Source organism: Gossypium raimondii, chromosome 10, assembly GCF_025698545.1.
Source record: "Gossypium raimondii isolate GPD5lz chromosome 10, ASM2569854v1, whole genome shotgun sequence".
NCBI lineage: Eukaryota > Viridiplantae > Streptophyta > Magnoliopsida > Malvales > Malvaceae > Gossypium > Gossypium raimondii.
The window spans coordinates 1,736,780-1,749,668 of record NC_068574.1 but is presented as its reverse complement, the minus strand read 5'-3'; the positions used below and the strand labels follow the sequence as shown (position 1 = coordinate 1,749,668).

Here is a 12,889-nt window from a genome sequence, read left to right as displayed (position 1 = left end):
AAGAATATATTTTTTACATATTTAGTAGTAAACTATAATTAACTTTTTTTTATAATTTTGATATAATATTTAAAATTATCTATATTTCATCTCTAACTCATATATCGACAACAATACTTGTACAAGTTAAACTAAAACCCAATCGGTACTATAATTAAGGTTAGATGAGGACAAACAAGTTTACTAATTTTGTAGGTCGGCGCTTAATTTAACTTTCATTATTCTATTTTTTAACTTTTACCGTTCCTTGTATTTTAGCCATTACCATATAAAGATTTTTTTATTTTAAAAATGTTTCCCATCTTTAAAAAAAGAAATAAATAATATTTACATGAATCTAAAACATCTTCGTATATTTAGAAGAAATAAATTAACATTTAATTTCTAAATTTTGAAAATCTTTTATTTGGTCTTTGATTTTTTTACATTATTATTGAAATTTGACTTGTTAACTTGGTATTTAAATTTGGACTGTGTTAAGGTTTGATGACATGACATTTTGAGTTTGTGTCATGTCATCATCTAAAAGTTAAAAAATTTAAATGATAATTTTGACACAATATCAAAGTGTTATATATATAAGTGTACTTTAACTAAATCCAAATTTATGGACTAAATTGAAAAATATGTTAAATTTTAAGACTAAATTTGTTTTATCCCTATTTAGAAATATATCAACTTTTCATGTTAAAAGTTTGATGTCTTTTAAACAGAGTCTCGGATTTGACTTTTATAGATGAAAAATAAGGATGAAGGAATTTTACTTCTTAATTAAAGATCAAATTTGTAAAATTTTCAAAAATAGATTGATAATGACATTCTTCAAACAATACTAATTCTGGATTTAGTAGTTTCAATTGAAACAATCTTATAAATTTGGGTCGGCTCTAGATTTAGGGTGGGTTTGGATGGGCGATTGGGTGCGGTGCAGTGCGTTTAGCCTACTTTTTGTCTCACGCTACAGTGTTGCTACAGTATCTAATCTCATCACTATCGCTGTTTTTACACTAACCGTAAGTAAATGCACCGCCCATCTAAACTCACCGGTATGAATAGGAGAAATAAAAGTAATTAGAAAAGATAAATCACGAGTCAGAAGAAACACAACTTCGCATGCCGTTGGTTTGGTCGTGGTTTACTTTTTAACTAAATTAAAGAAAGAAAATAATAGAGACAAACAAACACAAGTGGAGCTCACTTCTCGTTTTAACGGAAACAGAGAAAATTTAGACCAATAAATAAATAAACAAAAAATACTCTTCTGTTCTCTTCATACACTGCCTCTCTGCACTCTACTACCTTGCTTTGTCACACACACACACTCTCTCTCTACCATAGCTTTCCATTTTGAAAACCCAGATACCCAAATTTCTATGTAAACATAGACATTGCGGGGTTCTTTTTTTTTTTTTCTGGGAAAAGGAGAGAAAGTTTGGATTTTTTTTTTGTTTGAAGGTTCTTCTGTTGAGCAGGTAAATGGGTTTTGTGAGTTGGGGTATTGTACGGGTTGGGTTGTTGCTGGTTTTGACTCTGCCGTTTTCTACTGGAGATACTGACCCTCGTGATGGTAAAGTATTAAAGTATCTTAGTTCATGTTTGCATCACTTCTTCTTTTTTTTTTTTTTTGGGGGGACTTAGTTCTTGTTGAATGATGAAGCTCTGTTTGGGTGTCGAGAAAGTTTGAGGAAAGTGATAGAAAATACAAGAAAAATGGAGTTCGTTAACTTTTTTAGCTTACATGATTTGCAAGGCTGAGCTTGTAACACTCATTGTGTTCAACCAAGTGTCAGTGAGAAGCATAAGTTTTATTTCATTTTAAAATTTTTGAAGAAATTTAATTTAAGCAAAGTCGTATTAAACCTGTAGTAATTGTTTCTTAGCTCATGTTTGCGTCACTTTTTTTGGAAATTTAGTTATTGTTGAATGATGAAGGTCTGTTTGGGTGTCGAGAAAGTTCGAGGAAAGTTATAGAAAATACAAGAAAAATGGAGTTTATTAACTTTTTTAGCTTACATGATTTGCAAGGTTGAGCTTGTAACACTCATTGTATTCAACCAAATGTAATGAGAAGCATAAGTTTTATTTCAATTTAAAATTTTTTTTGAAGAAATTTAATTTAAGCAAAGTCATATGAAACTTTTAGTGATTGTTTCTTTGGTTTTTTTTATGGTTCCCCAGTTTCAGCAATAAATAGCTTATATACTTCTTTGGGTTCACCACCACTTCTGGGGTGGATACCTGCTGGAGGAGATCCATGTGGAGAAGGATGGCAAGGAGTTTCATGTGTTTTCTCCAATATAACTGAACTGTAAATGGAATTTTCCTTTTACTTTTCCATAAGTTTTTCATCAATGAATTTTTGTATCAATTTGTTGAGCTTAATGGTGTTTATTCAGACGACTTAGTGGCTTGAACCTTGGAGGCATTTTGGATGAAGGCATCGGAGGCTTCGAATCGATATTGATAATGTAAGACTTTTTCTTTCTTAAATGTATAGTTTCCATGTTATTGGCATTGTTGACAATATCTCGAATGCATTTCCATGAATGATTAATTCGGGCTGTTTTAAGCTTTGTGCTTCTTGAGCAATCAACAAGTCGTTCATATGGCTTGAATTGTATGCCTTCCAAGGATCACACATATATATATTATATGTATATAAAATTCTGTATAGTCTTATGCCGCTTTTCGGTGTTTTATGAAGCAGGGATCTGAGTCACAATCAAATTGGAGGGAGCATACCATCCAACATACCTCTCACCATCAAAAACCTGTATGTTGGACTATACAATCTTTATATTTATTCATAGAGTACAGCTAATAAAAGATAATATTATGTGCCTTTCTTTTACTATGCTTATCCGTGATTGTATCAACTTTGTTTTTTTTTTCCCTCTTCTTTTTAGTTTTCTTTCAGGTAATCAGTTCAATGGGAGCATCCCTGTTACTTTGTCTGCCTTAACACAACTAACACAATTGTAAGTTCAATTCGAACTTGCTTATTCTAAAATCGTGCTTGAGACAATAATCGATTTCTCATCATCATTCAATATTCTACCATCATTCTCTTTCAGGTTTTTGGATGATAACCGTTTAAGTGACAACATACCAGATTCCTTTCAAGAGCTTAGGAGTTTGGTCGATTTGTAAGCTCGCTAGTCGTATAGCTTGTTTTCCTGTTTTCATTTCTAGGTTGAATTCTGACATGTTATGTTTCAGGGATCTATCAGGAAATAATTTGACCGGTCAGCTACCTCCCTCATTTGGGAATTTGTCATCTCTTACCACATTGTGAGTATTAATCTCATTAAAGGATGAGGCCATTAGATTGATTCATACGAAGTTATTTCCATGAATCACTCATATTCATGTATGCTTTTTCTTTTGCAGGCATTTGCAGAATAATAAGATTTCTGGGGTCCTTGATGTTCTACAGGATCTTCCCCTTTCGGATTTGTACTCTTTTTCCCTCTTTATTTCCTTCATTCAATATTTGTTTTCACAAATTTATCACCAAATGATCAAGCATTAAACCTGAAAGTAGCTTAGCATGTAACGAATTGTCACTTTTTTCTTGTGTAGGAATGTAGAGAACAACATACTTTCTGGTCCTATACCTCCAAAGTTGCTGAATATTCCAAATTTCAGGTGAATCCTCGCTATTGTATTGCATGTTTCTCTGTTTCCGTGTTCAACCCCAACCTGGCAATAACCCCCACATCGTCCTTGATGATGCGTGATGTCTTTTCCGCAGGAAAGATGGAAATCCATTTAATACCACTATTCTTCCTTCACCACCAGCAGCACTTCCTCCATTTATAGCCTGGGCTCCATCTCCTTTACATGGACCACCTAGGGGACGACCAGCTGACGGACCTTCTTCTAGCCTAGTATTACCTCAGTGGTCAAAGGGTAGAGTGTTTTGGACGAATAAGAGAGTTATCGTGATTGCTGCTGCCGGGATTGTAACCCTTATTGTTCTTGGAGTGGTTCTGCTTTTGGTGTTGAGATGCTTTAGAGGGAACAAAGATTCTAATAAGCATGGTGCAAATGCGTATAACAGCTCCAGTAAAAAGCTTAACCAAGTTCAAAAATCTTCTTCTCAACCGGCTTATCAAACGGAGAAAGGTAACTTAATTATAGTCTATCCTTGTGGTAGATCTTGTAAAATTCTCTATGTAATTCAAGGGCACTATGTATAACAGTTGATAAAGCAACAGTCACGAGGCCAATGGATGGATATGGACTAGAAAGTGGAGATACGGGAATAAGTCCGAATTTACACGATGAACAGCTTCTTGATGCAAATACAAGGCCTGCAAGTTCAAGGCACCAGAAAAATCATGAGATAAACAAGGGAGGTTTGGATGTCAAGTCCTTATCAATACGGCCGCCACTACCTCCTCCTTTACTTCCTACTGTGGAGGAGGCCAGTGTAAGCCCAATAATGCCAACAGAAGTAAATGGACCTGGTCGCTCTTCTAGAGGTAGGGACTCGTGTTCTTTGGATGTGACCGCCTTTACCATTGCCTCGCTTCAGCAGTATACAAACAGCTTTGCTGAGGAAAACTTTATTGGAGAAGGGATGCTCGGTGGTGTTTACAGGGCTGAGCTTCCAGATGGAAAGGTAAGATGATTTTGATGCCGTAGTAAACAATGTTCAGGCCCCTGCGGATGCGACTTTCTTTTACTTCCTCCTAACCTCTATTCTCCATATGTTTGACCTTCTTTTGTAGCTACTTGCGATCAAGAAACTGGATACTAGAGCTTCGAGGTGGAAGACTGATGCTGAATTTCTACAACTCATTTCTACTATCTCTAAACTTAGACATCCTAACATCGTGGAGCTTGTGGGTTACTGTAACGAGCACGGCCAACGGTTACTTGTTTATCAGTATTGCAGAAACGGGACATTGTATGATGCGTTGCATATTGATGATGAGATGCATAAGAAACTCTCATGGAATGCACGTGTCCGAGTGGCACTTGGAGTTGCAAGAGCCATACAGTAAGTAAACATATTTTATCAGCTCATATCATCTTTCATATGATGCTTAGAAGAAACCTGGAAGAGTCTAGAATTCCATGCTTGTGACATATACGAATGCCTTTAGTCTCTATGTTTTAAAGCCATCTTTCAACCAAAAGTTGAGTATTTCATTTTTTTCCCGTGGTTTCGATAAGGTATCTGCATGAAGCTTGTCAACCACCCATTATGCACAAGAATATCAAATCTGTGAATATTCTTCTTGATGACAAGCTTGCAGTTCGTGTCTCGGAATGCGGTTTGGCTCCATTGTTGTCTTCTGGCTCTACAAGCGAGGTAATTATGTATACAATTGTGTATATATATTTGTGTGCCGTTCAAGTCCTAATGATTTGAGGTTTTACAAAAAATTTAGTTACTACCAAATACAAATGTTGCAAAAAAAAAGGTAATGAACTATGAGAGTATGGATACACTACGAAACAATAGATAAATATGTTCCAAGAGAATGGGAACTGATTTTCCTATTATTGCTCAAACATTGTTAAGATGTGCGTATTATAGGAGTTTTCGTATTAACTATCTTACAACACTGAGGCTAATCTTGGTGCATGTATTCCCAGTTCTCTGGAAGCCTTTTTGTATCGTACGGTTATGCAGCCCCGGAAATCGAGTTCGGAAGCTATACTTGCCAGAGTGATGTCTATAGCCTTGGCGTCGTAATGTTAGAACTACTCACCGGGCGAGAATCCTTCGATAGGTAAACCAAATCTTGCATCCGCTTTAAATCTTTTTCCTTGCCATAAGCTTATAATTAAAGAACATTTCTAGGTCACGGCCTCTGGGGGAGCAATTTCTCGTTATATGGGCAATTCAGCAGCTTCACGATATCGATGCATTAGCTAGGATGGTCGATATCACCCTAAACGGAGTGTATCCAGTGAAGTCATTGTCACGCTTTGCCGATATAATATCCAGATGCGTGCAGGTAAACTTCTTAACACTCCTACTTTTGTAGCATGCTTTTACACAAGTGAAATCCCGAATGACCCGTCTTAAAGATCGAACTAAACATACTCTATTCCCGAACGGTAATCGATTTATAACTAGGAATGGGATAAACCAAAGTCCACAAAAAGCATGTCCCCATATTCCTTCCACCTCAAGTTATCTAATGTTTTTATCTTCCTGCAGTCGGAACCTGGATTCAGACCGCCAATATCCGAAATAGTCCAAGACCTTTTACACATGATTTAAAAGGTGAATCTTATTAGCAATTTGGCTGTACATAGAAGAATGGATGATTACAAGGTTTATCTGCAAGAAAAGAAAAAAGGGGTACCTATCGATCGAAGCCACGGATTATTAGATGCTTCGTGTAATATATATCGGTGTTTTTGTTTTGCATTAGATTACCTCCATTGATGTTCTAACAGCAAATTTTTTTTCAGTCCTCACCCCTTTTGATTCATGTTTTTAGTGGGGAGGTGCTAATATTTTTGTTTATCTCTGCCAAAACTGTTTTAAGTGTTATATTGTGGTCATTTGAGGTCTTATTTAGGTTATATATTATAACGCCATGTTTTATATAGTTCCTATTATTGTTTTCTTTTCACAAACTCTGCTATTAATTCTTGTATCTAATATACATAAGTTGTGGATTTGATTTCTGTAATTTAATTTAGTCAATTTTAATCTACTTAATTTTTCAAATTAGTTTTGTACTTTCAACTTTTAAAATTTCGTAACAATTAAATTTGTTTAGTCCTTGTAGTTTTATACTACATGTAAAGTTGTAGATTTAGTCTCTGTTTTTCGATTATTTTAGTCTCTCTATTTTTCAAGTTTTGAAATTTCAGTTTTGACGTATATGACATCCTTTAAATCTATTAATTGACTCTTGAGTAATATGTGAAAATACAAGACCATATCTATATATTATATACCTTAATGAATTTAGGGCTTAAGTCCAAAATTTTAAAGTTTGAAAGAATATGGGAAGTTGAAGACAGATTATTGGGTTTAATGGATGTAAATAGGGATGGTAAGACTTGAACTATACCATGGTTCGTCTCAAATAGAGTGGATTTTTTTTTGAAAAGCGAATGTGAGTAGGTTGAGGTGGGGTAGATTTTTTCTAGACAGTGGGTATGAAATCTGGAGAAGATGTGATAATTGCACAATTCATACTACCTTATTCTATTATATAAAATTATCATTTTATCTATTTCTTAATGATGAAATAAAATGTATCAACTAAGTGAATTTAGCGACATCCATTCTTATCCCGCTCTACACGTCGAATGGTGATCTTGGATTAGTTTGAGGGTTTTGATAAAGAAGGAAGATGGGTAGATGAGAGATTTTAAGCCATTAATAAATATGTGAATCCACCACATGGATAACATGTTGGCAACTGCGAAAATCTACCACGTTTTTTAAGCAATAAATAGAACCAAGATACCATTATGTGAGTTTGAGTTCTGCTAAACCAGCCGTTGATTGATGGAATGAGGTGATGAAATATCAAAGAAATGGGAATTATTAGAATGGTGAATGAGTTAATTATCCATTTAAGTTTAAAGATTTTCTCAAAATAGGGAAGGATTTATAACAAAAATACGAAACCCAAAAACGGGGATTCAACAAAAAGATTGAGCCTGTTTAAACATTTAAAGTGTGCTTGGTTGGATGAAAAAATAGAGAAGAAAGAAAATAGGAGGAATGATAATTTTCCGTACTAATGTATAAAAATCAATCATTCCAAATTATGCATTTTTCAAATATTTTATTTTATTTCTTTCTATTTTTGTCATCTCTCGTATCAAGCACACCTATGAAAGAAAAATTATGTTTTTCATCATTCTAGTTTTCTACCCCTTCAATTTTTTGTCTTTCCAATTTTATTTCTACTTTACCAAGTAAAGCCTTAAGATTTGAGTCTGGCCGGACCTAACCTGTTTGATATTTTTGTAATATATTTTTATTTATATATATTATATAATTTATATCACATAAAATTAACTATATAATAAAATACTATATAAACATTAAAAATGTGTCTAAGTTTTTAAAATTTAAAATTTGAATAAAAGAAAACACATATAAGATATTAAATATTAAATTAAAAATAAAATAATATTTTGAAAATAATAATAATAATGGGCATGCCTGAAATGAGTTTGGGTTAATCATTTAAAAATATGAGTAGACTTAAATAAAATTTTGAGCAAAATATATTAATATTATACCAACTCGGTGCATGAACACCTCTATCTTTGTGAAATTGCCTAGAGAATAGGGGCGAAGCAAAAAAAAAATAGAGGGAATCGAAATTAAATTGTATTTTTTACGATAGTAAAAATGTAATTTCACCATTTTAATAGCCTATATCTTTATATTTTTAAAGGATTAAATTAAATTTTACCAATTTTAAGGAGTTCAAAGTACAATTTTATTTACTAAATTAAAATTTAAAAAATTTAAATGGCCTAAATAAAATTTTATTTTAAGCTGTCAAAAGAAGTTTTTATAGAATTGATATTTTTACCTTTTATAGCAAGTTTTTATTTATAACAACAACCATAAAGTACGGAGTATATTATTTACTAAATTAATTCTCTATAACAAACTTTTGTCTCATATTTTAATAGAAATATTATTTCAATAAATCATTTAAAATTTACGTAAAGATATATTAATCATGTTTTATTAAATGATTTTTTTAATAAATAAAATTATTCTTGTAAATTTTAATAAAAATATTATCTAAATCACACTAATTAATATCAGGGTTAATATATTTTTTTGGCCACTAAACTTGGCAACTAGATCAACTTTGTTTCTTGACTCTCTTTTTTTTGTTCATTTTAGTACCCGAATTTCGCAACTAGTTCCATTTTGGTCTCTAAACTTGGATTCCGTCAAGATTTGATGGTGTAACCAGTGTTCATAGAACAGGACTGGATTGATCGATTGTACCAATAACAGATTGATATACTGGCCCAACAAAAGAAGAACCGATTGAATTAGAAATTGCTCGAAACCGGTAAAAATAAAAAATTGAGACAAAAGCCAATAGTTCAATATGTTGAACCGGTTTAATAACTTTTTTTTATTTTTTATAAAATTTTATTTTTTATAAAATTTTATTATTTATGTAATTATTGTTGGTCTAGCAATGAAACCAATCAAGCCAATTGAATCGAGAATCAGTAACACTCTAAAATTAATCCATTTGAATACATATATATATTAATTTCAAGTGATGATGTGACATAATTTCAGAGTATCACATCATTATTATTATTTTATACTTTTCAAGTTCAGGGATCAAATTGAGTCTAATTGTCAAATTCAATAACCAAAAATTATATTCTCTTAATATTACTATTAATATTTTTTAATTTGAAATTTTGGAAAATTACGATTTAAATTATAAATATGGTTATAGATGTAGGCCAATTTCAACAGATAAAAAAAAGTGTTGTAATAAAAGAAGGAATGGCAGCGGCACTGCACATTTTCGCTACAGACAATCTGCCAAAAGTTGCATCTAATATTATGTAATGTCCTATGTTTGGACATTGGTCCCTGCCACTGCACATTTACTCCTCTCACCTCTATATTTTATCTCAAAATTTGCATTGGATAACATCACCCTTTTCCTTTAATACCAAGTATTAAATATTTTAAGCTAAGCTACTTTATTTTTAATACATTTAAGCTACTCATATATATATATATATATAATACTTTTTGTTTTAAATTTCACTATATTGAGTTTCAGTTAGAGGTATGGTCTAAACTATTTAATAAGTTTGAACTTAAAAGTAAGTTTAAAATTTTATCTAAGTTCGATTCGGATAAAAATGTTAAAATATGGGTTCGCCCAATTGTATATAAAATTTTAATATTATTTATTATTTTTATATAAAATTTTAAAAATATAATACATCAAAATACTAAAAATATTAAAATAAATGTTTCCCAACAAATTAAAAATAAATTAAAAAAGTCTTTATACTTAAATAATACTAAGATGGGTGCAACTTAACATGCAAATGCCTCTAAAATAGTAGCAAAATTAACAATAAAATAATATTTATATAATATTCAAACAATAACAACAGAATAGTAACAACATAACAGTGAAACGACAGCAAAATAGTGGGAAAACACAACTAAATAACTTCTTTTTGTTGTTGCAAATTCGGGTCAGGTTGGGCAAAAAAAAAAAAAACTTACTTGAGGCCTAACTCATTTTCTAAATGGAATTTTTTTACCCAAGTTCATTTTTCAGGCTTATATTGTTGTTCAAACTCTCCCACTTTTAAAGTAGACCCAATTCGGCCCATTAACAAATCTAGTTTCAATTGAGTGTAGAATTAAGTTGGATTCGACTTTTAAACATAAGGTAAAATTTTCCCAGCGTTGTTTTATTTGTTCGTAAATAAGGACTAAGATAAAAGGGGTAGATAATGGCTTTGCCCTTAAAAAATGATAGATTTTCCATTTAATCTCTTAAATTTTATAAAATTACATGTTAATAAAATGGTAAAATTATACTTTAACTCTCTGATAATTTATAATTTATCTTTAATCCCTGAAACAATTTTTTAATTTCGTTTTCAATCTACAGAAATCAAATCCGAAATTTTATTTGAAAAAGATCTATTTTAATCACTCGATCCAACGTAGATGGATGAATTAACTGTTTATTTCTCTCTATGGTTTCATAGTCCAAATTGCGTCCACGACCCACATAAACATTTAAGCTTAGTTTTAATATGATAAATTTGACATTTGAACAGCTAATGCATAAATTATCATTAGTATTAGGTACACGGTGGTTTAACGGTTAACCGCCTATTCTTTTAATCTATACGGTATATTAGGTGAGTAATTAAATCAGTATCATTACATAATCCAACACTAATTTATTTGGATTTTATTTAAAAAATATTTTTATAAAATAAATTAAATCATTATGAAAATATTTTTTTATAATTTTTTTAAAAATTACTTTTATATTTTTTCTACCTATATCGAGAGTAGATATGTTCGTGGGTTGAGCCGGGTCGAGCCTAAGCATAATATTAATATACTTTATGTTTGCCCAAGTCCGACTTGACCAGAAATTTGAGCTTAAAATTTTGTTCATATTTGTAAAAGACTAATCCAAGCCCATTTTAAGTCAGTCCATATTATTTTTTAAAATATATATTATATTATATATTTAGTATATATTTATTTTTTTAATGTGTTCTATACATAATATATAAAAATAACATAATATTACGTATTACAAACTTAAAATGGGTCGGGTTCGGGACCCGAACTCAGCCCATATTTTAAATGGATCTAATTTTTTTACATTAGGCTCCTTTGACCCAACAGAATCATATTTGTTATGGCACTCAACAAACTAATCATTGCATTTTTTGTTGTTTAAATACACTGCAGAAAGATATATAATTATTACAACTCTGAAACCACATCTTAGCCATGAAAGGCATCAACCTTGAATTTAAATGTAATTATTATTAGTCCTGTTTAATTAAAATTACTTTTAGTATTTATTTTATTAATATATGTGCTTTTAATGATAACTTCATCCTATGCACGAAAATTCTATCTCAATTTCAATAAAATTATAGAAAAAATTAAATTGTAAAAAGTGTATAATTATGAAAATATTGCATGCTTTTATTATTTATATAAATTTAAAATAACTATTTTTCATAAAAGAAAATTACTTGAGTTTTTCTATGAAATCTTAAGATTTTTTTCCATATTTTCACCCATTTTGTCAAGTCGAGATAAGTTCTGAAACCTCTCTATATATATTAGCACATTTTATATTTGTTCAATCTCATTCATATTTATAAATATTTAATTCAAATAAATGGCTTGTATTATTTTTATTCTTTAAAATTTACTTTTAAAAATATTTATTAGTTTTATTCTTTTCTTTTATAAAAAAATTATGCATATTACAAATAGGGAGTGTTTACTCGTTTTATTATAAATTTAAACATGAACAGCTTCACTTAATTTTTTAAGGTTTACATTAATTACATTATATATTTTATTTGATATAAACTACATAATATGTAAAATAAAACAAACAATATATTATAAAATAAAATAAAAGGTAGGGTTGAGCTCGGGTCTTGAATGCTGGAGTCAAAACTTGACCTGTATTTTAGATCAACATAAATTTTTTATCCAAACTTATTTTCGGACCTTATACTTTTGTTCAAGTCTTTTCATGTTTCGAATGAACCCTAAACTTTAAATAATCCAATTTTTGAACAATTCTAAATTTATTCAATATTTTCATGAATGAATAAAGTTGTTGGTAATTGTATGTAATTTAAAGATTTAGCTTAATTAGGGTTGATAAGCACTAGTTATGTATTGCTTAATTTATAATTTAAGAAATTGGTTGTTTGTATTTCTATAAATACTTAATTGATTAATATTTAAATATACCTCTTATTAGCAAGATAAAAAATAAAAAAATATAGGTTCTGATCATAACTGTTATTGGAAAAAGGATTGTGTGAAACTGTGATTCAACGTCATCCTTACCATTTTTCGATAAGAGTATAATATGACAAATCAGATTTTTCTTCCAACGTACTCGAACCCACATATTCCTGTATTGACAACAATACACTTGCCAATCAAGTTAGGACTCAGTCAACAAGTATATCTTAAAATTAAAAAGAAAAAAAAATACAATTTGACAAACACTTGATATTTTATTTTATTTTTCATTAGGTCCAAACTTAAACCAAAAAATAAAGAAATAAAAGAAAGGTGACATAATTAGAGTAGTTAATAAACAACCTAGTGACAAGCTAACAACTTTAAAGTCAGCTAATTTATCAGTTT

The 12,889-nt window shown here is 30.5% G+C and overlaps 1 protein-coding gene across 1 annotated transcript; it reads left to right on the top strand.

Moving 5' to 3' along the window:
* The first annotated feature begins 1,253 nt into the window (after positions 1-1,253).
* Positions 1,254-6,662, top strand: LOC105777888 (protein STRUBBELIG-RECEPTOR FAMILY 3). Its single transcript, XM_012601391.2, has 16 exons — positions 1,254-1,567; positions 2,179-2,308; positions 2,397-2,468; positions 2,708-2,773; positions 2,907-2,978; positions 3,075-3,146; positions 3,220-3,291; positions 3,391-3,456; positions 3,583-3,648; positions 3,755-4,128; positions 4,206-4,627; positions 4,737-5,008; positions 5,185-5,323; positions 5,611-5,747; positions 5,819-5,975; positions 6,182-6,662. The coding sequence occupies exons 1-16, from the start codon at positions 1,477-1,479 to the stop codon at positions 6,242-6,244; spliced, it is 2,271 nt and encodes a 756-aa protein (XP_012456845.1). The 5' UTR covers positions 1,254-1,476; the 3' UTR covers positions 6,245-6,662.
* The last annotated feature ends 6,227 nt before the right edge of the window (positions 6,663-12,889 follow it).

Bases quoted from the DNA above. Each gene is read 5' to 3' on its own strand.
- LOC105777888 (XM_012601391.2), top strand. From the start codon at position 1,477: ATGGGTTTTGTGAGTTGGGGTATTGTACGGGTTGGGTTGTTGCTGGTT. The intron at 2,979-3,074 runs GTAAGTTCAATT...ATTCTCTTTCAG, and splicing joins TTAACACAACTAACACAATT to GTTTTTGGATGATAACCGTT. The intron at 5,748-5,818 runs GTAAACCAAATC...GAACATTTCTAG, and splicing joins GGGCGAGAATCCTTCGATAG to GTCACGGCCTCTGGGGGAGC.